Genomic DNA, 27864 nt, shown 5'->3' with positions numbered 1-27864 from the left:
GCCATTTGCAAAGCCGGAAATGATTAAAATCACAGGGCTGAGACCATTTCCAGTCAGTAAGGGCTTGCCAAGACCACAGTTCCTGCTTCTGGTGTCTACTCTGCATAGAGTAGAGGTCTGTCTACCATAACATTGGCAGTAAGATCTCTCCAGCTGCTGGAGAGCACAGGGGAAGAGTGAGTCACTGGCGTGGCAGGGATCGGGGAAGCGCGCTAATTTGAGAGGTCAGCGGCGAGTCCAGCTCAATGGCCTAGTCTCGCTAGGCTGAGGCGCGGACCCTCCCGGCCTCCGTCCTCTTCCGCTCGCCTCAGGTACAGCCCGGCGGATCCCTCCGCCGCAGCGTGCGCTCCCGGTAGCGCCGCGATCGGCTTTTCGGCAATACCCGGATGGAAGCGTAATGGCCGCCATCAGGGACTCGCAAGCAATGGGGACCACGACAGGTATTCCCTATGAGCGGGGCCCCCCAGACTTGTTAGGATGCCGGGACTTCTAGATGGCCAGCCAGGGGGCAAAATGCGAGTTTGTGGGGGTGTCAGGATCCCCTGAACCGGCTCAGGGATCCGCCTCTTGTGATAGGAAGCGCCTGCTAAATAGTCCCGGCTATTCAGCGCTTCCGCCTAACTTGCCGCAAAGTTTTTCTAGAGAAGTCGGCTCTTTTACTCGGCGCTCCTGCAGGCTGCTAGCGCTAACCTCCCGCTTCTTAGCTGGGTTTGCACTGCGTTCGGGCTTTTTGAACTCAACATTCTCCCACAGCCTAGGAGCTGGAGCGGGAGCGCGGCGACAGTGTGCCTCCGCGCGCCCGAGGGGAGCCGAACCCCGGAGGAAGGGGCGGATCGGGCGCGGTGTTTGGGACGGAGCGGGGCGCGCGGCGCTCGAAGCACCCACTCGGCGCATTCCGGGGCTGGTGGAGACAGCATGGGTACTGCTGCGACCGCACCCCTCGAGCTGTAGATTCGCAGGCCCACGGCAGTCCGACTCGACGGCGTCCCCATTGTGGGTCCAGTCTCTGGTCATTGGAGGTCTTTTCTTGCAGATACGCTCAGCTCTCTGGCGCGCGCTCCCTCCTCCACAGAGTTGGCCAAAGGCGCCCTTCTTGCAGACCCCAACCACACCCAGTGGCAGATGGATTTCTTTGTAACTGGCTTTCTCACTTGTAGGGTCCATTTTGAGTCTGTTCTTAACATGGTGTCCTCATTGTCAAGTAGACAGTCTCTTCCTAGATGGATATGGTAATGGAAAATATATAGGGTGAATGTATATAAGGTAAAATGTTGTAACTTTTAAGTAGACCAACGAAACAGATATGGTAGCTTTAAGGTTCAGAATAGAAAAGTTTAGGTTCAGTTTTCTTTTTAGGCTTAAATTTGGGGGCGTTTAGTATTTGTGAGCTATTTTAGCCAAAACATTCGTAGAGTGTGTTTGGATATCAAAAGTCTGTAAACACCAGAAAAATAAAATAAGTCAATATTTAAGGAATTCGTAAGAATGCTGAACTTTGTGTGGTGGTAGCAACGGTGAAACAAGACACCAAACTGTACATCAGGGTAGGAATTTCATTAACTTGAGTGACTCTGTGTTAGGCCTAGTTTACTGTTTTTTGTTTTTTTTTATGCAGCCAGGGATCTGATTTGAGTGTACCTTAAAGTTAGTATTCTCGGGTTGAACAGATAGAAACCATTTAAATTGAGGGAGTGAAATACCCTGACATCTTTCAGAGTTTTAACTGCAAATCCATAGAAATGGATTCATTATCTTTTAGCAAAACTCTGTGTTTCTGATATTCATAAAGACATTGCATTGTGTTAACATTTTTCAGGGCGTTAGCATTTCATGAGGATGGTAAGCATAGTAGACCACGTTCATTTTTCTTAAAATTCTTATAAGTAAGATGAGCCTTAGGTTTGTTAGAAAATTGTTAACAAAAGGGGAGGGAGGGATATAATGCAGTATCTGACTTGTTTTGCACATCCAAATTACTCATTGTTGCAGTGAAAATAAGGATAGCTATCAGTTCAAAACGTTATATCTGGTTTTATGGAAGGGTAAAAGGATAACAACCACAATGAATACCTACTATGTGCATTGATAATGTATGAGCTTTTAAATGGTTGAGTATTTTTTTTTTATCATCACATTTTAAATCCTATCCTATTCTTTCTTACTAGTATATGTGGTCCCAAGTTTTTGTATCTTGAAGCATTCCAGAGGTTATGTTTTAGCATAAATATACAATTTGACTTTAGAATATATTTTAAACATGTCCTTTAATGTCCTTTTATTGTTTATTTTTCTGTTTGCAATTGTTCTTATGGAAGCATTGTTTGCTTTAGATCACTTAATACAACTTTTTTTTTTTTTTTTGATGGTAAAAGACTTGAGTCTTGTTCAGTTTCATTCAGGGACTCTACTAAAGTTTTGTGATAAAACACTATAAGCAGAAGAAAAGAATTGTGATGAAGTTGAAATTTTTATTAATTATCTGATTTCAGGTGTGTGTAGGCTATGAGTGTTTTAGTTCTGTATGGGGGTATTGGCTTCACACGGTGAGCAATTTTCATGGGATGTTAGCACAAGTCAGTATAAAGAGGTAGTATTGTGGTGGTAGGCTATCTGGCTTAGAATCAGATCTAGATTGTTCTGGGTTTGTGATTTTGGCAAGATTCATTTTCCTGATCTTGAAATAAACAAAGAGAGTGAATTAGATTGAGCCTAAGCTCCCCTCTAAGCTTTGAGTTTTGTGATTTTTATAAATTTATGACATGTTATCATGGAGTAACGATGAACGGTTATTCACCAAAATTGCAGAGAGGTTTTTTTTTTTTCCTCTTAAAGTTAAACACATAAGTTGAATATGAAGCATAATTGAATCAAAAGTATAAAAACATTTTACTAACAGGTTTTGGTCAGTTTTAAAATCTTGGTCTTCATTTCCAGATATCGTCTCTTCTTTTGATCACTGTTCCTGATTGTGGCTTTGTCCAAGCATTAAATTGCGTGCCTTTTGTTCCTTGAAGAAGGAGGTATGGTAAAGATTGAAGTATTACAGCATGTAGTCTATTAAGCAGTAAGTTAATACGTTTTGATATTGGACAAAATAAAGTAACCTAGTTCTGTATACATAAGTTTTCATAAATTATAGTTTTATTTTTGGCCTAATACTTATAGGTTTTCTTTTAATGTAAGCAAAAAGGATCATTTTGGTTTCATAGTTGATTATTTAATACTTCATTAGCTATCTAAAGATAATTTTAACTATATTCTTCTAAACATAAAGACAGCATTAAGGGCTTCTGGGTAATGAACGATGGAGTTATATATGGTTGGAAGATGTTTTGAAGTTGTATAAATGACCAGAAGAGTGTTTCTGTTTTGCTCTAATAGGTGCAAAGTAATGCACCTAAAGAAAAACTGAAATATATTTATATCATGATTAATGGCATCAACATTATGAGTCAGAAAAGGTACTTGAGAATCACTGTGGAGTTATGACTGGTTTCCTGAAGACAATCTTCTGAATATCTTGGTGTGAACAAAATGAAGGAAAAAAAAATCTGCCATCAAATCCATGGTATTACAAGGGAAGCTTTGCAGACTCAGTGGAAAATATTGTACCCTTGTACAAAAACATGGTTTATCTACTCTTGAAACATGAGTCTCGCTTACTGTTTGTTTTGAATAGGTACTGGGATACCACAGTATCATTTAATTCCTCTCACCAAATACAATAAGTATACCCATAAATATAACCCTAAATTAGAAATAAGATTGTTTACATAACTACTAAAATAGCTGAAGTAGACTGTATGAACTTAAATTATTACTTCAGTAATCATAACCATGTTTTGCCATGAGTTTTACTACTAGATGGCTTTGTTTTCAGGGCCATTTTTCACAAAGGCAGAAATGTTTTATTTTATTAGAAGTTAATGTCTAACAACTACAGTGAGTAAGGAGCAACAAAGCTTAGATACTTGGTAATTACTTATGTTCATTTATATGTCTTATTGTTTCCTACATAACATTTGTTTGCCCTCTTACTGAATTAGGTTCACAGGGGTACTGTGTTATTCCTGAATAAAGTAAATGCTGAGTGCTAAGAATTTTCTTTACTGTGTTTGATCCAAAATTCTCAGAAAAAGTAATATGATGAAGAATGAAAACTTCAAATGTAATGAAGTGAACAAGAGGCTGCTATATGATGACTGACCAAAATGATTTGGATTATTCCATCTTGAAAAATTGTGAGCAAAGTCTGACTAAATTTTAAAATCATGATTGGTATGACTGCATGAAAGAGATATCAGAATATCAGAATGAAGTTGCATGACTTGAAGCTTATGATAAGTAGGTCTCACATGGGTCTCATTTCAAGAAATGGTAATAGCTGAAAAATACTGGCTTCATGGAGGGTCAAGTAATTTCACAATGTGGTAAAATCATCACGAATTCCTAATTAAAATTGGGTTGTTAAAGGTTATAGCTGGTAGAAAAAAAAATGTATTTGTTGACCTTGAACAATGCAGGGGTTAGGGAAACTGACCCACCACACAATTGAAAATCTGCATGTATTCTTTTGATTCCCCTAAAATTTAACTACTATAAGCCTTCTGTTGACTGGAAGCCTTACTGATAGCATGAATAGTTGATTAACATATATCTGTGTTATATGTATTAGATACTATATTCTTAATAACAGATGATAATAAAGTAGGCAAGAGAAGAGAAAATGTTATTAAAATCATAAGGAAGAGAAAAATACATTTACAGTACTGTACTGTGTCAAAAAAAAATCCAGGTATAAGTGGACCTCCATGGTTCAAAGCTGTTTTGTTCAAGGGTCAGCTGTATATTAATTTGTCAACTCAGTATCTCTTCGTCTGGGGAGCCATCTCTCCCCTATTATGAGTGGTTAGTGGCCAATCATATAGTCTTATAACCCAAGCCTAGTCATCCCTATTGCAACAGAGATTGCCTGTTAATCAAGCAGAATCTTGTTAATCAAGAACCCTTCTTTGAAATTGATATATGAATGCTGGAGAAAGATGCTCCCTTTTCTCTAAAGTGATTAATCTGGTAGGGTGTTAGTGACATTCTTTCCCACAAGTATGAGAACCCCATCTGTAGTAGGAGAAAGTGAGGCCATATGGAAATGGGAGATGGGTGGAGATAGCATGCCAGTTTCAGTTCTAGGGACCATGGTAAGAGGTATCTATGGTTTTCTTTTGATCCTGTCAGTTACCCTGGTGTCCTTCCCAGTCCCATGTCCCAAAATTTTGTATATAAATTAGTTTGAATTGGATTGCAGCAGAAAATGATCTGAGGGGGGCGCCTGGGTGGCTCAGTTGTTAAGCATCTGCCTTCTGCTCAGGTCATGATCCCCGGGTCCTGGGATCGAGCCCCACATCGGGCTCTCTGCTCAGCGGGAAGCCTGCTTCTCCCTCTCCCACTCCCCCTGCTTGTGTTCCCTCTCTCGCTGTGTCTCCCTCTGTCAAATAAATAAATAAAATCTTTAAAAAAAAAAAAAATCCGATGGATATTTGGCCCTTATGAATTTAAGATCTATAGCTTCAAGTTGATCACATCCATCTACAGTTTGCTGTTTTCTTCCACCTTATGAAAGATGCTCATTGTTCATCATTCATGTATACATTCAGTCCTTCATTCAACCTACAAACATTTGTTGAGTGTCTACTATGTACAAGTATGTGCAACTCTCTGGATAGTCAAGGATTATACCTACTAGCTGAGTGCATGATGGACTTCCTTTAATGTAGCACGTTTTTATATATTTAGGTTATACTGATCAATAAGAATGTGTTGAGAATAATCAGTGCTATGCTCAGCATTTTAGTGATATGAAAGAACAAAAGGAATTCTTTGCCTTCAAGGAACCCAGATTAACATATATGAAACAGTACAAACAGCAGATAAATGAATGCGTGATTGTATGGTATAGATTTTAAGCCTGAGTTCTGATAGAAAGGAAATTAGTGAGGGCTGGCAGGTTTCTTGAAGGAGGTATCACTGCAAATGTGTTTTAACTTAGGAGTTGAGTTTTGTTAGGCACAGAATAATTGAGGAAAGGATGGAGTTGAAAATGGCTAAGGGCTGATCCAAGATGGGGAGGAGGTTGGTTTGACTGTAACAATTTGTATTTTGGGGGAATGAGAGGTAGTGAGATACGAGGTTGAATATTTTAGGTAAATCCATGTATGAGGCGTTTGGAAAGCCAAACACATTTTATTTTCTGCTAAGGTGGGGATTTCTTTGAATAAAATGTTTATATTTCTTTTAGTGTGATGCCACTTGGTGATGCTAAGATACAAAATAAGTGTAATCAAGTGATGGAAATTTATTTGTGGAAAAGACCTTGTTATATTCCTCTGCTTTGAAAATTTTTAAAAAACAGTCATTAATCTGCAATGCTATTGTGTTTTATACATGTTATATAGGTATATATAAAATTAGTTTCTTTCTTCTTATTTCCCCCTTTTTTGAGAGATCTCATAGTAATACTGTCAAAACCATACCCTTCCTCTAGAGATACAGCCAGTTCAAAACTAATGTTGCAATAGATATAAAAACATTCTGAGAGAGATAAGGAATGAAATTAATGTTGGATTACTCATATAGTATTTGTTTTGAGCTCCAGATACTAGGAATGATGTATAGGTTAATTCTTTCATTAAATGCTGTTGTTTACTTAACCTTCTTTCTTCAATAACCAGTTAGCTGATCCTCAACTCAAGAGAGTATATAGGAACATTCCTATATTCCAGGGTTGGCAAACTCTTGCTGTAAATGGCCAGATAGTAAATATTTTAGGCTTTGTGGGCAATATGGTTTCTTTGCACCCCATCAGCTGCTGTTGCAACATGATAGCAGCCATGGAATGGAAATCAACGAATGTGGCCATGTTCTAATGAAACTTAATTTATTAAAAAAAGGCAGCAGGCAACATTTGGCCCACAGGCTGTTGGCTGTGGACCACCTATCATAGACTTACTGAGGCATTTCATTCCACAGTTTCTCATACTCATATCTTCCCATTATCCTCTTCTCTGGTAACTAAAGATGAGTTATCTTTATTATTTTCTAAGTTCACCTCTTCCACTTGTTCACTAGATTCCACCCCTTCTCACCCAGTGAAGGACATTGCTACTGCATCTCTGTTTTTTTCTCCCTCATCATCAGTTTTTCCATTTTTGTTGGATGATTTTCATAAGCATGCAATCATACTGTAATTTCTCCCAGTTTTAAAAAACAAAACAAAATAACTCTACTTCAGTTCTTCTTTTGGTCTTTTATACTAAAACTCCTTAAAAGAGTTGTCTGTACTACATCTCCACTTCTCTTCATCCCATTTCCTCTTAAATCCATGCTAGTCAGCCCTTTTATGGGGCTAATCAAAGTCACCAGCGGTCTTGACATTTAGTCCAGTGGTCATTTCTCAGTCCTAGTCTTGCTTGACAGATTGATCAATCCCTGATCCTGGAAACTCTTTCTTTACTTTGCTTTCAGGACACCACTCTCCTAAATTACCTCACTGGTCATTCCTTTCATGCTTACTAGCTGGCTTTTCCTCCTCTTTTTTACTCTAAATGTTGTAGTATCTCGAGGCTTAGGCCTTGGACTTCTCTTTGTGTACTTACTCCTTGGTGATTTTGTTCAGTTCTGTATACATAGATACATATACACACACCAGTGACTCCCAGAATTTTACCCCTAGATCTCTGTATTCTGTATTCATCTACACATCCGCATTTCCACTTGGATATCAACTAGATATCTCAAATTCTGTATGGCTAAAACTGAACTCTTGGTATACTTTCTATACTTAACTGTTCCCACACAATCTTTCTATATTAATAAATAGCAACTCATTTCTTCCAGTTGCTGAGGTTAGGACTTTCAGAGTTAATCCTTGACATACTCTTTCTCTTCACAGACCAAACGTAGTCTGTCAGCATATCCTTTGGCTCTCTTGTCACCACATGTCCACGGTCTAACCATGCCTCATTGTCTCCACCAATGTCTCCCTTCTGGCAGTTGTAATATACTTACCTCCAAACTGGTCTTCTGGCTCTCTCTCTTACCTCCTTCCCAGATACTCTATTCTTAACATTGCCCCCAAAGTGATCTCTAAAAAATCATTCAGCTTATGTTATTTCTCTACCCCAAATGCTCCTGTAGCTTCCCATCTCATTTATAGTAAAACCAAAGTCCTCTTGGTGTCCCTCAGGCCTTGTTTAGTTCCAGTACTTCTTTGACTTCATCTCCTACTGCTTTCCCTCTGGTGTTTTCTGTTTCAGTCATCCTGACGGTCTTCTTTCTAGTCTCTGAACATGTTAGGCACACTCTGCGCGAGGTGTCAGCACTTACTCTTCTTTTCTTGGAACGCGTTCTGCCTCCACTTCTTAGGATCTTGGCTCAAATAAGACTTTTTCAAATGAGGGCTACCTGACTTCACATTTAAAATTGCAACTCTCTAGTTCTGCCTGTTTTTCTGTGCAGCACTTGTGATGTTTGAATATATTAAATAATTTACTTACTTTCTTTATCATCTAAATAACTAGCAGAGTGTTATGTCCATGAGGGAGGGATTTTTGTCTGTTTTATTCACTGCTGTATTCTCAGTGTTTAGAACAAAGACTGGCACAGATTTGGTGCTAGCTACATGCCCAGAACTATGCCAGATGCTGGTGATATAGCAAAAAACATGACAGATGTGTTCTTATGCTTATGCACCTTTTATTACAGTGGTAGAGACAGATAGAAAATAACTTGGCAATATATAAAATATTGCTGAAGTGTTACAAAAAAGAAATATAAGGGGTTTAGATAGAGAATGATTTTTTGTTTGATAAGTGATGCTTTATAGGTTGGGGAAGGCCTTTCTGAGGTGATGATATTTTTTTTTTAAGATTTTATTTATTTGACAGACACAGTGAGAGAGGGAACACAAGCAGGGGGAGTGGGAGAGGGAGAAGCAGGCTTCCCGCAGAGCAGGGAGCCCGACGCGGGGCTGGATTCCAGGACCCTGGGATCATGACCTGAGCCGAAGGCAGATGCTTAACGACTGAGCCACCCAGGCACCCCAGAGGTGATGATATTTGAGCTGAGACCTAAAAGATGAGAAAGATTTAGCCATTTGAAGAATAGGAGAAGGAATAATTCAAGCAGGGAACAGCAGGTGCAAAGGCCTGAGATAGGAAAGGAGTATTTGAGGAACTGAGAGACTATCTATGGTAGCTTGCTGGAGTATATTTACAGATGAGAGTGGGGTGAGGTGAAGTTTAAGAAAGAGGTACAGTACCAGATGTCACTGCTCCTTGTAAGCCTTGGCAGAGATTAATTTTATTTTAAGTGCTTTGGGAAGCCACTGCAGATTTTAAAGCAGGGAGCATTGTGATCTATTTTATATTAAGATCATGTTTGCTCCTGTGTGGAGAATGGATTCAGAGGAAGGTGGTGGGCAAGAGAGAAGCGTGAATGCCAGTTAGAAGGTTATTTTAATCCAAGTTATAGATGACAGTGGACTGAGATGATGACAGTAGAGATGGAGAGAAGAATTCAAGATGTATTTTGGAGATAGAATTGACAGGTCTTGCTTATGGATTAGCGTGGGAGTAGGGGAAAGAGGATACAGGATGATTCGTTGATTTCTGGGATGAGTAACTGGGTGGATTGTGGTGCTCTAAGGTGGGAAGCCTGGGAAATAGAATTTGCTTCTGTCATAAAGACAGGTGCTTTACAGAGCCAGAGAAAAATTGAATAGTTTATATTATTTTGGGAAGCTGAGGGTAAATGGGTTACATGTTGATGCATGTTGTCCCAATCAAGTAGCCATAAATCTTTTCATTCCCCCCCAGCATGTGTTCCAAAATCTTAAGTAAAATCTACATCACTGCCACAGCAAAATGACAAAAGAAGAAAAGCACAAGAGATGAAATACTCTTTCTCCTTCCCATACTAAATTTAGTGGTTTCTATTTCACTTTGGGTAGAATAATTCTGATTTTCCTCCCAATTTCCACATATTGAAAATGTGATTTCTGACCGTGTGATAGAGAGAGAGAGTGTGTTTTAAATCAAATTCCATTGCAGCAAAAAAGTTTACATGATCTGTAGCATTTGCTATAAAATAATTTAATCTAAAATCACAGGAGGTCAGGTATTTGGGTTGCAAATAAAAGAATAAATGAGTCAAGAGTGTGTTAGGACCCTGTGTACCAATTGTCTTGGTTTTTGTGTGGGATAAGTGAAAAATATAAAATAGAACTTGTCTTTAAGAAGATTATGAATAACCTTGGGAGGTAAAACTCAAACATGAAATGATGTAACTATAAAGAAGTGTAATGGAGTGGTGAGCAATGGCTGTACTTTAAATGGATATTCAGAGAGGGAGAGATTAGTGTGTATTGCAGGTTTCATGTCTCTATAGGAGATAGAATTAGAAAGGAAGTTTGACCAGTATTGAGAAGATAGAAGGGGATGACAAGCCTGGTGAAAGGAAATAGGATGAACAAATAAATAAAGGTGTATGTGTAGGGGAGCGGAAAGCATCTTAGATATTGGGCACTGTACATTATATATATAGTCATCGTGTCAGTAATAAGAAAGAAGATTAACCTGAACCAGGAACTGGTTCTATATTTTAATTTTTGATTTTGGACTCCTTCATAATTGTATACCAACCAGTGTCACCAACCTACCTGAGTGGTACATGGCTCACATGTATACTAGCATTTTGAATCTTTCTAGATCTGTACTTAATTACATTAGCATATTTAACTCTTCATTTCTCTTTTCTGCGTTTAAGTTGATTAGGCCATGATTTGGAGGGAGCTGCTTTTTATTATATATATTAATTCTACAAAATTTATTCTTTCACTTATTTAAAATACGATAGGTATTAGCCCTACAGGTAAACTTTTTAAAAACTTAAAGCAGCTACAAAAAAATGTAAGCCTAGAATGTGTGTTTCAAGTCATGAAAAGATTATTATTTTGAAGGCACTATAAGGTTCTGCTTTTAAAATAAGTTCTAGGGGTTTTTTGTAATTTTCTTCTAGATCCCTTTTAGGCACAATCTTAGGTTTTTTTCAGTAAGTTCTTCTTGCTGCATGCTTCTTTTGTTTTCTTTCTAGTTATATATTCATATGACTTTTGAATTCAGTTATCTCTAGAAAAAAATTTGATGACTCAAGGAATGAAATTGTTATACAAAATAATTACTAATTATATTAGTCTATTTGTGTGATGTGACAAGTTAGGTTACAGAGCTACATGCTGAGTTACAAATGAGGGGAAGCTAAAATCAGAGTTTTTTTAGTTCTTTAATGCTTAAGCAACTAAAATAAAGAGCATATAGATTCTTTTTATATCATTTCAGTAAAGATAAAAACTGTAGAATGTCTTTGCTTTTTAATCTGTTGTAGAAAGCAAACAAGACTCTAGGAATGGTGCTTTTTGATTTACTCTATTCAGGTGTTTCTTATCCTTGGCATTTTACTTTGGGAATCATCTTTTTAAAACTTCTCTGTGCGATTCCTAACCTATGCTAACATTGCCAGTTCTCTGGTTCCTCACTTTTTATTTGGATTGTCAGTCCTCTAATTTTCTGACCTCTATTTTTAATGTTTCCAATATATCTTGCTTTCTAGTACCATTCTAATAATATTTCTACAATACTGCTTTTATAACTTCTCTTTGCTCATGAATTCACCATGGCTCCTGGTTACCTTTCATTTCAAGTTCAGATCTGTCCTCTGTAGTCTGTTCTCACTTAACCTCACTATTATATATTTTCTCTGTGATCTAGATCCTACAGTGCCATGGGAGAAAAATGCTTTTCTTCCAGTGTTACTGTTTTTCTGGTCTAGATAGCTTTTGCTCCTTTTTTTGCAAGTTTAAGTCTACTGCTCTTTAAAGGATCATCACAAAACCTGCCTTTTTGTGAATTAAATGCAGTCAGCATTGATCTATCAACTTAATGTCTTAAGAGTCTGGTTACAAGTAATAAAACTAGCTTAAAGTAGTTTAAGTCAGGGTAAGCTGAAAAGGAGGAATTATTTTAAGGATACAAGATTTCCTAGAATTTAAGGGAAGGAATAGACGCAAGCCTCAGTAAAGACTTGTGGTAGTAACATTGTCCTCTTGGTTTCACTCAGAGTACTTAGGAGAGTTGATGATTCTCTCCCTGCTGTTCGCATACGTTTGTCTTTTGCTCTGCGGTGCTGTCATTCCCTAAGAAAATTAACTTGTTGTCAGTAGTTCGGGAGGTATCTTTCTATAGATTTGTCTATGCTTCTACAAACATAGCCCTATAGTATCTTTGCTCCTGACATGAAAATGAGGATCCTTCCCCTAATATAAAAATGTATTACATGCTTTCATCTGTAACTTCCTTTTTTAAAAACGAAAAAAAAAGTTCACAATGAAATCTAAGTCAATTTAATACGTAAACCTTTTTGTTTATATAATTTACTTAATCATTCCCAACTCATGGACGTTTAAGTGATACTGTTATATATGTTGTGCTTTTATTTCTGTAGGATAGATTGTTAAAAGTGAGGTTTATTTATAGGAGTATACTTAGACAATGTGAAGGAAATTGGTTATTTTCAAGGAAAATATAAATTGCAAAAAATAACTCAAGCAGTAGAAACCCCTAAGAGCCCAGAAACCATAGAAGAGCTTTTAAAGGTTTGTAAGGGCTAAAATCCAAAGAGGTATCAAGCCTATATGGTATTTTTGGTACAGTTATGTAATTTTAAGAAGTGGGCAATTCTCGTGTTTAGTGAACTATTCCAGAGGAGATGAAATGGTGGAAATTACTCCAATTCATTTTATGTATTCTCCATAATGCCAGTATTAAAACTATTAAAGACAGCATCAAAAAATAAAATTCTGAATAAAATTTTGTCAGATGAAAACCAGTACTTTATTAAAGAATAACATGCTTAACTGATGTAAAAATAGTTCAGCATTATTCTTTTTTTTTTTTAAAGATTTTTTTTTTATTTATTTATTTGAGAGAGACAGAATGAGAGAGAGCAAGCGCATGAGAGGGGGGAGGGTCAGAGGGAGAAGCAGACTCCCTGCCGAGCAGGGAGCCCGATGCGGGACTCGATCCAGGGACTCCAGGATCATGACCTGAGCCGAAGGCAGTCGCTTAACCAACTGAGCCACCCAGGCGCCCCAGCATTATTCTTGCTGTTCGTTTCTTTGTATGGTATAAAGGTTTCCCCCACTAATGTGAAAATAGAGCATTCTTATGAAACCTTTTGTAAGTTGAAATGGTATAAAGCAAAGAAGCAGTTACCACTAATTCATGTGGAAATTTTTTGAGTGTTCTCAGACCCCCAAAATAACCTTAGTCTTAGGCTTTTCTGATATCTTAGGGGGCACATCTTGCTGGTGGAGGCATAAAATAATTGAGATAAAGCACAGATGCCCACAGATACAGTTGGAAGCTATGGCCTCTTAATGCTGACATACTGAATTGTAGTTCCTGGGGAGGGAGCTTGGCTGTACCATTCTCACTGCTTGGGCTCCGTGCTGCCGCTGTAACAGATCGCTGCAAAACAAAGGTTGAACACTGATTTAGTTCTTTACTTTTTTTGTAAAAACAGAAACCCTCTTTGGATCTCTTTTGGTTAGCAAAAAACAACTAATGTAGGTTTGTAAGTGAAGTGGTATAATGAGAGCTTTTGAAAAGCAGACTTTCATAAAGCAGGGGATACCTGTATAGAAAAATAGTAGTCAAATTTAGATCAGTGTTACAGTTTTTCTTATTTCTTTATCTTTTTAAAAAAGTTTTAATTTTTTATTTAAAAATTCTTTTCTTTTAACGATGTACTAAGATCAAGAAGCATATTAGTTGAATAGCATTTGTTTTCTATATAAAATACAGTTTTGTATTTATATAACAACACTGTTATTCATAACTTTGGTAGTGCCAACTTCCTTTACTTACTTTTTAAGGTAACCTCATGACTCACAAATTAACTATTAAATAAGCAAAAAAATTACCTCTCAGTAGCATGAATTTATGTACCATGAGTAACATAGCATAATTTTATTCTCTGAGTATAATGTTTGCCAGTAACTTCATGGCTGTTGTACAGTCTTTTCTGCATGGGTATGATTGAGTACCTGTGTACTGATGCGAGGAGTGTAATGTTGAATGGATACCTATTTTGTTTTGATTTCTACTTTTAGTGTCAACATTCTTCAGCTTTGTGCTGGCATCAGTTTTACTATTTTAAGTTTGTTCAGAAAAAACTCAAGTTGGTTTACCACAGAATTCACTTGCTTTGCTTGAGAATTTCAAATTTTCATGGCTTCATGCCATTTTTTCATAAAGTTTCACAACAGTATGGTCTAGAGGCAAAGAGGTGATTTTCATTACATCCAAATGTCAGCTCTTTGCTTGTGCTGTGATAAGGAAGTCTGCCAGTGTGGAGGCCGTAGTGATCCAAGGACAACATTTTAAGAAGCACTGACCTAAGGATAACCAGTAATCACTGTAAACATTTTTATATGTGTACTCTTGACTTTTTACTATGAGTTTGTGTGGGCCCATGTGTTTGTTTGCTTATCCATCTATTCTCTATACACCTGTCAATTTTTGAACAGATTAACTCCTAATATGTCTACTATTTATTTTCTGGGTTTTTTTTTCATTGAATACATCTTGGATATCTTCCTATTAATAAATGTAGTTTTACAGTATTGTTTTTAAAATTGAATAATATTCCATTGAATGAAAATACCATAATTTATTTATTGGTGGATATTTTGTTATTTTTGATTTTGTGATTTTTTGTAGGCAGTGTTTCAGTGAACCTGATTATTACCTTTAGGATACATTTCTAGAAGTAAATCAGAAGTTACATACTTTCTTCCTGGTCATGTATAGATTTATATTTTATGAATTATAAAATATATATATATTATATATAATTATATATGTAATTATAATATGATTTATGTTATATTAAATGTAAGTATATATAGCAAACTGTTCTTTATAAAGATTGTATCATTAGTATACCATAGTGCCTCTATTACTAGAAAATGAAATTTTAAAAATGAAGGCATACAAAATACAAGTCCACATTTTTATTGTTCGATTCAACAGATAGAAACTTAACTCTGTAAAGTTGCTATAGTAGTTTCTAAATGCTTAACTCTCAGTTTCTGTACCTACGTTGTCATGGACTGGTGACAAATGTTTCATGGACCATTAGCAGACCATATTTTTAGTAGCACTATTTTAGCCTAGGAGCCAGTGTAGAAGGGGGAATAGGGGAGACTGGGGTGGGGTTTGTGTCTCATCCATATATGGTCATTTAATCCTCTTGCTTTTGGTATGGTACCCACTCTCAGCTGTGTCTGGTATCCCCGATTAAGAGAGTCTGTGTACCTTCTGCAGAGAATAAACCTGCAGGCATTTGCTATGGTGGGGAAATAGCAGTAACCTAGCGTATGGAGTGGGGAAGGGAATCTTAGCATCTAACCAGAGCTCAAGCAATTTTCTCCAAATTTCTCTTTGTTTTAGTTTTCTCCTCCCTTCTTCATAGTTACTTGGTACTGCCAGTTCCTAAGCCTTTCAAAGATTCAGAGTGTAAAATAGGTTAGTTCTTAGCTTTCCCCACTCTGTCTGGGATTAAGTTTTCTTGGGTCTGCAGGGTCATTTACTAATTTATCTGCTTTCCAGCATCTAGAAATTTGTTGCTATTGTCATGTCTCCTGTTTCCTATTGTTAATTTTTTTTTAAGGACCTCTTACAAATATATTTGTTGTGTTATAAATGTGTTCTCCTCCAGTCTTTTCTGCTTTTCTTAACTGTATTAACAGAATATTTGCTTTTATTTCTATTTCATGGATTTTATTGTTGACAGATATTTCTTCTATAACACATTATTTCCTTTTTAAGTTCTTTTTTTCTGATTGAAATTTGATTTTGCTAAAGTATTTACTTGAAACTTTATTCCAGAAAGAGTACATATGTAGTATAGTCTCTAAATCTTTGTACATCTAAAATTGTGTTTCTCCTTTACATATGAATTTTCCTGTGTATAGAATTAATTCTTGGATTAATCTGTTTTCCTCAGAACTCTGTGTCATTCCATTGTCTTCTAGCATTTAGAATTGTGAGTAAAATGCCTGATTAATATTGATTTCTGATTAAAGGTGGCATTGCTGATGAAAAATCAAATACCTTTTTAGGTAACTCTCCCTCTCTACCTATTTTTTTTTTTTTTGTAGCATTTCATTTTTTTTTAAGGATTTCATTTATTTATTTGACACAGAGAGAGAGACAGCGAGAGAGGGAACACAAGCAGGGGGAGTGGGAGAGGGAGAAGAGGCTTCCTGCTGAGCAGGGAGCCCGATGTGGGGCTCGATCCCAGGACCCTGGGATCATGACCTGAGCCGAAGGCCGATGCTTAACAACTGAACCACCCAGGCACCCCCGTAGCATTTCATTTTTATTTTTTAAACCCAAAAATTTGACTAGGATAAGTTGTAAACATTGAGTCTTATATTCTCTTCTCACTAGTAATCTTGCCTGGCATTTGAGGAGCCTTTGATTTTGAAAATTCAGGTCTTTAAAAAAAACCCAAAACTCAAATGTTATTTTTTTCTTGTTTTCAAAATCATTATTTCTCTCCCATCTACTTTGTTCTTTCATGGCAGTATGTTCTTAGTTTTTGTGGGGTTTTTTTTGTATATTATCTCAGGTCTTACTGAAATTGCCAATTACTACTTGATTTATTTTTTCCCCCCTAAGCTTTCTCCTTTTTCTGGTAGTAGTAACTTTTGTGTAGTTACTATTTTTCATTGCTGGATGGGGGAATGGGGAGGGGTTTCTCCGAGTGTTCAGGTTATTTTCTCTTTGTTGAGCTGCTGCAGCTAGTGATGTTTCTGCCTACTTAACTTTTGATGGCCTTGGTAGTTGAGATGAATTCTTAAAGAATGAACCAAGATTTTTTTTCAGTTTTTTTAGTTAAAAGGAGGGGGGAAGTTAATGTAACTTTTTCCTGACAACTTAGAGATAATTTACTTATGTGGATAAAGGACAGAACTATTAAACAGAAGATAGGCATGGATATAGGAAGATTTATCTTTGCTCAGAAATAATTTCCTCTTTATATTTTTTCCCAACAGCTGGTGCTAACAAGTCTCAACTCGGCCCCTGGACCCAGCTCAAAACTCTGGATTCATTCTCTTCCTTCCCATACCTCAGCTCAAGCTTTCTATCTCCCCAAAAGGTACCACGTGATCTTCCTCTCAAGTCCTCACTTTCTAGAATCTCAAGATATGTTCACGGAGGGAGTGGGCAGATTTATGTCCTTTACTTTCTTACTTAGGGCATAAGAGATGCTTATTAAATGCTTTTTAAATGAATGTCTGCTAGTCAAATTCCTCTTTAAAAGTGGTGCTTGGCAGTGGGTTAGCATTTTTTTTCACTCTTCTCTCTCTGGACTGTTTCTTACCAAACACCTTGCAGTATGTGTATGGAATGTTTTTCTAGTTTCTAGTTATTTTGTAGGACTTTATTTTTTGGTTTGTGTTTCATTGGGCAGTTGGAAGAAGGAAATCAGATGGCTTAAGTTGCCACCTTGATGCGGGCAGTTCTCCAGGTTACTTGGAAGGGCTGGGCGCGCTTGATGCAAAGTGTGTTCTCTCAGGGCTTGAGGAGATGTTGGTTAAGTCTTAGGAGGTAATAATACGTAGAGAAAGGGCAGTAGTTTAAATGGGAGATTTAAAATCAGTAATCCTTGTTGGTGGGGTAAAGAGAGAACTGTAGTGAAAAGAGCATTAGCTAGTAGGTTGGAAGATGAAAATTAGAGTAAAATTCCTCTTTCCTTTTTTTGTTATCTGAGAAATTCACAACACATTTTTTGCCCATAAGTGGCAACCCCAGTATAATTTGCTACCAGATGTCATCACTGATTGCTTCCACATACTACAGGTTCAACATAGTTGAAGATAAAATAGATTCTCCACATTTAAAATTTGAGGGTGAATAACAAACCCCAAACTACCTAAAATATACAAACTCCCCTAATACTGTATTGTACATGCCATTCATTAAATGTAAAAAATACTGATGTTCAATATTAATTATTTAGCAGTTACCAAACTTAAGTAAAAGCTAAGTGGATTTCTTAGTAAGGTCCCTTTTATTAACATTGTTTTGCCTGTGTTGAAAGGACATGCACTTTAATGGGTGACCTTTGTGACATCTCTTTTGGCTGCCATGCATCCTACTTAATTATTTTCTATTCTTCATGTCCTGGAAGGGTGAGGTTGCTGAATGGTCAACTCTGAATAAGCAGTGTATTAATGTATATGTCCTGCCTCTCTCCTTCAGATTGTAAGCTGTAGTAGGGTGGGGACCATGTTTTTGAATCTTTCCACAGCACCCATCAAAATGCCTCACATTCATAGTAGGCATTTATTAGTGTTAGTTGATTGAGTTATTTAAAATCCTATTTTTATACTGGTCGTCAGACTCTGGGGTATGTGTTATCTTATAAGAAAAATTTTAAATTGTGTAGATATTTTGAAATGGAATTGATATTTAAAAATAGTATCAATCTATTTTTAGCATTACACATATATTTTTGAACACATGTAATATTACTACAAGGAGCAATTTCCCTTTTGTAATAAAACCCATGATATAGTTTCTTGATTATGTGTATAATAGAAAGGCTTGAGTATGGTTAACCCAGAATGACCACAATATGGTATTCAGGCAAATGGAGAACCTTTATAGGTGTGCTTAAAAGTTTCACCTCTTTGAACCTCACCTTCAGATTCTGGTATGGTGAAATCTCCATCGGTGATTATAATACAGAATGTGACACTGTAGGGAATCTTCTTAGTTGGTGTGGAATATCCACCAGGTGTCATTGAACTTTATTCTAGCCATTTATTTAGTTTTTCTTACTTGTGAAGAAAAAGTATTTACATTTTGCTTTAAATAATACAGTAAAACGTTTTAAGTAAAAATTTTAATATTTTACTGAATTAGACATAGTATATAAAACCAGTGCGTGCTTCGGCAGCACATACACTAAAATTGGAACAACACAGAGATTAGCATGGCCCCCGTGCAAAGGATTACACGCAAATTTGTGAAGCATTCCATATTTTGTGCAGTTTCTGAGCATCCTGCCACCCTTTGCAGATGAACTCTGAAGAAATGATATGAGTCAGAGCACAGTGTGTGGCACTGAATAATGAAATTGTGATTTTTCACTACTAAAAAAAAATTTCAGTAAACTGGTACCCTGCTAATGAATTCATTATCAGTTTAGCATATATATACTTAAAGACTATTAAAGGATGTGTTTTTTAGACCCAACCAAAATTACTGAGTGTGAGAGAGATTAAAAGTCTCTTAATACGTAATTTAACTTTTAATTGTATTCCCCTAATAGAGGATTTCTGAAACAGTAAAGTATCTAGTTACTTAGATTCATTGAAATTTTTTTTTTTTTAAGTTTTTATTTATTTAAGTAATTTCCTCTGCCCAGCATGGGGCTAGAACTGAAAACCCAAGATCGAGTCACATGCTCTACCAGCTGAGCCAGCCGGGCGTCCCTAGATTAATTGAAATGTAAAGCTGAGACCTTTGACTAGACATTATAGATGAAGTTCAATGTGATTTATACTTATTTTCTTTAGCTTATCTAATTTTGTTTATTATTCATACATATATATTTAAGATCACAAAGGTACGAAAACATAATTCCTCTAATACACATTTTGATATTTTACTGAACCTTCAGTACTCAGATTCCAATCTCAATAATATATTATCACATCTTATTACTTTACTATTTTTTATACCTTTGCAGTTGAACTCATAATGTGTCATTTCATGGTAATCACATACAGTAATGATAGCTACAATTTATATAGCACTGTACAGGATACTGTTCATATGTTTTCTCATTTAATCTTTACAATAACCCTGTGAAAGGTAGGGAAAGTACCAATTTTTCTTTTTCACTTTGTAGATGAAGAAACGAAGACAGAGATTGAGACTTGTCTAGAGTAACACAAACCAGTAAGTGTTGGAATTAATGGTGGCAGATAGTAATGGGTGCATTCTCATATGCCAGGAGCTTTCCTTGCTGCCTTCTGCCTGAGTTCTAGGGACAAAAAATCAAATAGCCAAAAGGTTGGGAACCAAAAAGGTAGTAGGTAGACTTTAACAGTACCCCAGCAAAATGTGCTATTCCTTTTCATTTCTTTTTCTTTTTCTTTTTTTTTAATTAGTAATGATAACTTGAAAGAGCAGATAATCTTCTGTTATTGTTGTTGTTAGATAAATGAAACTTATATTTTAAATATAAATTATCTCTGAAGCACTAAAGAAATAGAAAAACTGGAGAGAAGCCTGTTGAATTTCTCACAAGGTAATAGCCAGAGGGTCAGCTAAGGAGGTGAGGAAGTTAATAGTTCATGTGTATAATTGGAGACATGTGTAATTGGAACTTAAATTTTTGTGGTTCTCATTAAGATTTTGTAAATCCTGCTTAAAAATTTTAATATCAACTTAATATAAAAATCTTAGAGCTTAAGGGTGCTTATCCAGTTGTGGTTTTCTTTAGATGACAAAACAGGTTCAGAGAAGTTGAAGCTTGTCCAGTGTCACAGAGCAGAGCTGGAAGTAAAACTTGTATTTCCTGACTTCCAGATTAGTATTATTTCTCCATCAAGCTATTACTTCTTGGTAAGCTGTTCTTAAAATACTTAACAGGTCTTTTATATCTTTTATGGTTGTGTTTGATCAACATTCCTATTTTGTATCAAAATGAACTTTAAAATATGAAATTTACTGATATAAAAATTCAATTCTTTGTTTGATTTTAGGTGAGTTAATGTGGGAAAAATTCTGGTATTTTGAAGATGTCTCGGCACAGTATTGTTTCCTGTTTAAATTACAAGTAACTTCAGTTTTTAGAGAAAAAAGAAGTTGGGATTTTTTTGTAAAATCATGCCATCTGAACAGAAACCGTTATTTTTTGATGAAAAACAAACTACTTTAAGAAAAGATTATGATGTGAAAAATGAGATAGTAGATACTATCAGATCAGTACCTAGACCAAAAATTTCAGAAAGTAGTTTTCATTATGAACTAAAAAATGTGAAAATTGATTTGCCGAAGATAAATATTCCAAATGAAGTCTTTTTGAACCATGAAGTTGACAAATACAGAAAATTATTTCAGCATCAACCACAGACTGCAAGAAAATCTATCAGCGTAAAGACTGTAAGCTGTGTAGAGGAGTGTATGTTGCTCCATAAGTCTGAGCGAGTTGAAGAAGAGGGTTTAAAAATGTCTGCAAAAATACTCAATTTCAACTGTTTAAAATGCCGAGATAGCACTCGATACAGTCCAAATGATTTGCAGAAACACTTTCAAATGTGGCACCATGGTGAATTACCTTCATATCCTTGTGAAATGTGCAGTTTTTCAGCAAATGACTTCCAGATATTTAAACAACACAGACGGACACATAGAAGCACTTTAGTAAAATGTGACATTTGTAACAATGAGAGTGTATATACTTTATTAGACTTGACAAAACATTTTGCATCCACACATTGTGTAAATGGTAGTTTTCAATGTGAAAAGTGCAAATTCTCCACCCAGGATGTTGGCACATTTGTTCAGCACATTCATAGACATAACGAAATCCATTATAAATGTGGTAAGTGCCATCATGTGTGTTTTACCAAAGGAGAGCTTCAGAAGCACCTTCACGTTCATTCTGGTACGTTTCCCTTCACTTGTCAATATTGTAGCTATGGTGCCACTCGGAGAGAGCACCTGGTAAGACATGTTATAACTTTGCACAAGGAACACTTATATGCGAAAGAGAAACTGGAAAAAGACAAGTATGAAAAGAGGATGGCAAAGACTTCAGCAGGACTTAAGCTGATACTGAAAAGATACAGAATAGATGCATCAAGGAAGACGTTCTGGAAACGCAAGAAGATCAACAATGGAAGTGACAGGAGTATAGAAAAAAACACTCAAGTGCTTAAAAAAGTGAACAAAACACAGGCTAAATCTGAAGACCAGAGCCATCTTGTTCAAGAGCATTTAAACAAAGAAAAGGATGAAAGACCACACCGTGAGAATAATGATAAACCTGCTGAGTCCGAGTCAGAAAAGCCAACTCTTCTGTCCACTGGGCAATGTAATAGAGCTGAAGAAGGATCAAATTCTACTCTAGGTTTCTTGAAGACTGCTGTACAAGGACCTACAGTGTTAATGGTGAAAAATAATAGAATAACAATTCCTGCTAACTACAGTGCTGATTTTATGGGATTTAAGATGGTGGATGGAAAACAACATATTGTAATAAAATTGTTACCTACCAATAAACAGAATTTATATTTACCAGGCTCACAGTCAGATGCTGCAAAGGACAGTACTGCCAATTTGCAGCCCCAGACTTTGGACACTACTGGATTTTTAGCAGGAGTAACAGCTGAATTAAGTGACACAGTTTACATGAAAGCAAATACTCCATTTTCATGTTCATCTCCTATACTTTCAGGGAAACTAACGTCAGAAAAAGAAATGGCTTTGCTATCTCAAACGAGTAATATGCTTCAAACAATGGATGATGAAAAAAATGTGTCTTCTTTGTCAGCATCAGAATTGGTTTCAGCATCAGTGAATTTGACCACAAAAGTTGAAACAAAAGATAATATTGACCTATGGGGAAGTTATATTACTCAGAGTCACCCTGAGATACCAGGTGCTGCCATTAAAAGTCCAGATAAAGTCAACTCTACTACCAAACAAAATGCATACAACAGTGGAGATATGCATAACTATTGCATTAATTATGTCAACTCTGAGTTACCTGTTGAATCTTCCAACCAAGGATCATTGCCCTTTCATAATTACTCAAAAGTAAATAATTCTAATAAACGTCGTAGGTTTTCAGGAACAGGAATGTGTGAAAACCCTCAAAAAGAACCTTCATCAAGCAAGACATTTGTTCAACAACCAATAAGTGAATCGGTTTTATCACTGGTGAGGAAGGAGAGCTCAAATCCAGATAGCATGTTAGCATCTCTTAGCCTTTTAAATACTAAAGATGGAACTTCAAAAATGCAAACTGAAATTGAAGAACAGTGTGTTTTAGAGAAAGGAGAAAACATTGATGGACAGAACTTATACACTAATGAAAATCAGAATTTAGAGAGCATGACTGAGAAATCTAAGTGGGATGACATTTCTAATGTTGAGTCACCTATGATGCCTAGAATCACATCTGTTTTCTCTCTCCAGAGTAAACAGGCATCAGAATTTTTGCCACCTGAAGTGAACCAGTTACTTCAGGATGGATTAAAAACAAAATCTGAGGTAAAACAAGACTCTAGTAATAGTAACACTCCTGATAAAGGCCTGCCACTTCATTGTGACCAGTCATTTCAGAAACTTGAGGGAGAAGGCAAAATAGTTGAATCTTCAAAAGACTTCAAAGTACAAGGCATCTTCCCAATCCCATCTGGTGGTATAGGGATTAATGTGCCTACAAATGATCTGAATTTAAAATTTAGTGGAAAAGAAAAACAAAATGTGTCAATATCACAAGATGTGAGAGATTCAGAAAAGACACCCAGAATTTCAGGTATTGGCACATTACTTAAGACTCAGTCAGATGCAATAATAACACAGCAGCTCGTAAAAGATAAACTACGAGCCACTACACAAAATTTAGGTTCTTTATATAGGCAGAGTCCACTTCTGAATTCAGAACCAAAAAAGGCTATATTTGTTCAGACTCCAAAAGGCTTTTTTGTACCATTGCACATTGCTAACAAGCCTGGATTACATGTTGTTTCAGGAAGACCACTTCCATTGGTTAATACACAAGGTGTACCTGCTTCTCTTCTTTTAAATAAGAAACCTGGGATGATTTTAACATTTAATAATGGGAAACTTGAAGGTATTTCCACTGTCAAAATTGAGAGTTCTCAAGCTTGTGGAACTACAGCTAAGGAGCCCTGCAGAACACCTTTTTTAAAGGTAGAACCAAACAGTAATTGTCTGACACCTGCACTTTGTTCCAGCATTGGCAGTTGTTTGAGCATGAAAAGTAGCTCAGAAAATACTTTGCCATTAAAAGGCCCTTACATTATCAAAACATCAGCAAATTCTTCAGTGAAAGCTGTTCCTACTCCTAATACAGTATCTGAGCATCAGGGCACCAAGTTGAATAACTTAGACTCAGTAAAACAGCAGAATGAGATTTTTCCAAAACCACCTCTTTATACCCTCTTGCCTGATGGCAAACAAGCTGTTTTTTTAAAGTGTGTGATGCCAAATAAGACTGAGCTGCTTAAGCCTAAATTAGTCCAAAATAGTACGTATTATCAAAACATACAGCCAAAGAAACCTGAAGGAACACCACAAAAAATATTACTGAAAATTTTTAACCCTGTTTTAAATGTGACTGCTGCTAACAATCTGTCTGTAAGCACCTCTGCATCCTCATTGCAGAAAGACAAGGTACCATCTAATCAGACTACAGGAGGAGAGCAGAGAGAGCCAGAATCTTCTAGAGATGCCTTACCCTTCTTACTAGATGATATGATGCCAGCAAATGAAATTGTGATAACTTCTACTGCAACATGCCCAGAATCTTCTGAGGAGCCAATGTGTTTCACTGACCGTTCAGACACCAGGGTATTAAGGTGTAAAACAAATTGTACAATCGAGAGAAACTTCAATAGAAAAAAGACTTCGAAAAAAAAATTCTCAAGAATTAAAACTCATGTAAGAAGTAAAGATTCTGAAACTGCCTTTGTATCTAGAAACAGAAACTGTAAACGAAAGTGTAGGGATAGTTACGAAGAACCTCCAAGAAAAAAAGCAACATTACATAGAAAGTGTAAAGAAAAGTCTAAACCTGAAGATGCCCGTGAATCGTTCGATTTTAGCAGACCAAGGCTTTCAAGAGATTCGGTCCGAACTTTGCGGCTTTTCCCCTTTAGTTCCAAACAGCTTGTGAAATGTCCGAGGAGAAACCAGCCAGTTGTAGTTTTGAATCATCCTGATGCGGATGCACCAGAAGTAGTAAGTGTGATGAAAACTATTGCTAAATTCAATGGACGTGTACTTAAGGTTTCATTGTCAAAAAGAACTATCAGTGCTTTACTGAAGCCAGTTTGTGATAATGCCCCAAAAACAATTTATGGTGATTTTTCCAAAAGACATAAAACATTGAAACCTGTTAGTTCTGTGAAAGAAAGATTTGTGCTAAAATTAACACTCAAAAAGACAAGCAAAAACAATTACCAGATCGTGAAAACTACCTCTGAAAATGTTCTGAAAGCTAAATTTAACTGTTGGTTTTGTGGTAGAGTATTTGACAATCAGGATGCTTGGGCTGGTCATGGGCAGAGACATTTAATGGAGGCCACTCGTGATTGGAATATGTTAGAATAATTTACTGTAGTTACCAAGGAAAAGAAAAGTAAAATTATCTTAGAAGAAAACATGGGTTGGATTACCTTAAGGCAGACATTTTCTACTTCAGTATAGTACCTAAAATTGAGCATCTGAAAGTTGGCTATATTTCCATGGGAGACAAAAAAAGTTTTATGTGTGATACTTGAAAATGCTATCACTGCACACATAAGTTTTGCAAGAAACTCATTGCAGCACAGATGTATCTTGATTTAATTTTTTTAAATGTGTTCTTGGGAAGTTAGGGCTAAAGAAAATTTTGATAAAAGTTTTCCCAATTTAGTTATATAGTGACTCTTAGTAGAGGGTAACGGCTGACAGCTCCATTCCCTCTCTTCTCCCACCAGCCTTATGAATCTGATAAGTGTAGAGCTCTTTCACCATGGAGCTGAAGGAGTTTCTCCTCATCTGTGAAGATACACTAAGAGCTTGAGTAAAGAACTTAACTTTATATCTGCTGAATCTAGTTCTTTTGAAGGGTGTTAGGCTCCTCTGAGAGTACATTTAACTAACTACAGTTGCAGCTCATGGCGCTTGAAAAAGAGTTTTTCACAAGTAAATCTTTTTTCTCTTATGCTGTGTCCCATGTCAGGAATTGGAATGCCTTCCCAAGGTGATTTTCTTTTTCTAAATGGCTAGGTCAAGCATTGCAGTAGATGGGCAGCCTCAAAAGAAGAATTAAACTCTCTTGGTCCAGTTTAAAGTCTGATTAAAGAACTTGAACATTTTTCTGAATTTGATGATAATCTCCAGTGATTCTCTTGCACAGAACTATGCTTATTAAATTGTTTGTACCCCATAAATCAAGTAGCCAATATTTATCTTGGTTTCCATCCATTTGAAAAGTGGAACATAGAAGCACTTCCATGGGAATGGCTTTTCTTGAAAATTAAGAATCACTCTACAGGAAAAATATTTTGAAGCAAGATTAGCAAAGCAAATCAGATTTTTGCTGTTTAATTACTGTTAGGTGTCTGAACATGTACACATTGGGACAAACCATTTTTGTTAGCACCTTTTCAGTCTCACTGACAACCCAAAGCAGATTATTTTACTGATTGTTGGCAGTTGAAATGAAGAAGCATTAGTAGTGGACTCAGTGGCAGGGCATAAAACTTCAGGACCGATTCCTAGGGGATAGACCCAGCAGGTAGAGTTTTAAAGTGGATATTTTCATGACGACAACAGAATCATCAACTGAAACTTCACCGTGTAAGTTTGGGTCAAATTTTGTTGGATTATTGGATAATGGAGTTCTTGTATTACAAATTACTGTATAATTTTTGTTATATTGTTACTACAAGTGTTAAAACATTTTCATTGATTGAAAACTTCAGGGCTTCTTTTCTGTATATAAGAAAGAATTTAAACCTGTACATATTTTTGTACTTTTCAGTTTGTTATGTAAATTTTGCACAGAAGATTTTTGACATAAAAAGTTTATTTTCTTTCCATTTAGTTCTGTGCATGCACTAATAAAACTGGTTGTTTAATTTAAAAGGAATATGTAAGACTTTACCCATGTTATTTTCTTGGTTTTTATTTTAGATGTAGAATTTTTTTTTTTTTTTTTTTTTGGGTAAATTCATTTTTCAGGGATTGAACACTATTGTTAGCAAGTGCCTAAAAGATGTGAAACAGTTTACATATGTCAACTGTAACAGTAGGTCCCAAATGGGCCCATTCCCCCAAAAGTTTTATTTTAAAGAAAGCCATACATAGATGCTTCAAGCTATCTTGCTATGCACATTATACGTGTACTTTTTTGTGCAGTTTGTCTACTTTCCTAGTGAAGTATTTTTTGTATAAAACCTGTTACAATTGTGTTTCTTAAATTGAGCCTAAGAATGGAGTTGATTGGAAATACACAGTATATATTAATAATGTATAAGGTGTTTAAAGAATGGTAAGCAATGTTAATTTCTGTATATGTGCTGCCGAAGCGAGCACAGCAATGTTAATTTCTGTAATGAACATTTTCTTCAATTAAATTTATCTTAAGTTTGTGTTTACACAATAATTTTTTTACTGTACTAAAATCAAACGGGAATTCTAATGGGAAATATTTATATTTCAAAGATGTTTTTTCTTTAAATGCTAGGGAACTATGTAAAGTGTGGGTTTTTCCCCCCCAAAATCATAGGTAAAATTTTGAAATTTTGAGAAGGGTAACATTTATCATGAAGTTACTGTAGTTAGGCTGATAAGGAAAGTCATAGGCTAATGCTCTTTAGTATCCTAACAGCAATAAAATTGAAATGCTCTGCTTTTATGGGTAGATTTATTATAATTCCTTGCCTTCCATGAATAGAGGAGAGAGAAGCAGCAATCTTGGCAA

General features: G+C 36.2%; 1 protein-coding gene and 1 non-coding gene across 6 annotated transcripts; both read left to right on the top strand.

Annotated features, from left to right (window-relative positions):
- Positions 1-303: 303 nt before the first annotated feature.
- ZNF518A (zinc finger protein 518A) lies at positions 304-27546 on the top strand. 5 transcript variants are annotated; one of them, XM_036111628.2, is made up of 7 exons: positions 304-440; positions 2935-3020; positions 4134-4241; positions 17177-17280; positions 20044-20093; positions 20641-20762; positions 20903-27546. In XM_036111628.2, exon 7 carries the CDS (start codon positions 21027-21029, stop codon positions 25503-25505), a length of 4479 nt encoding a protein of 1492 aa, XP_035967521.1. In that variant the 5' UTR covers positions 304-440; positions 2935-3020; positions 4134-4241; positions 17177-17280; positions 20044-20093; positions 20641-20762; positions 20903-21026; the 3' UTR covers positions 25506-27546. The 5 variants fall into 5 exon arrangements, with proteins under 5 accessions (XP_035967521.1, XP_035967523.1, XP_035967528.1 ...); XM_036111630.2 differs by having other exon boundaries at positions 2935-3064; XM_036111626.2 differs by lacking the exon at positions 304-440 and adding an exon at positions 639-993 and having other exon boundaries at positions 2935-3064.
- LOC118547951 (U6 spliceosomal RNA) lies at positions 19075-19175 on the top strand. Its single transcript, XR_004923361.1, has one exon. It is a non-coding gene; the product is annotated as a U6 spliceosomal RNA (small nuclear RNA).
- Positions 27547-27864: the final 318 nt, after the last annotated feature.

Source organism: Halichoerus grypus, chromosome 7, assembly GCF_964656455.1.
Source record: "Halichoerus grypus chromosome 7, mHalGry1.hap1.1, whole genome shotgun sequence".
Lineage (NCBI taxonomy): Eukaryota > Metazoa > Chordata > Mammalia > Carnivora > Phocidae > Halichoerus > Halichoerus grypus.
Note: the sequence above shows the minus strand (reverse complement) of the source record. Positions and strands in the feature narration are given on the sequence as shown.

Excerpts from the sequence above, each read along its gene's own strand:
- ZNF518A (XM_036111635.2), top strand. The coding sequence starts at position 21,027 with ATGCCATCTGAACAGAAACCGTTATTTTTTGATGAAAAACAAACTACT.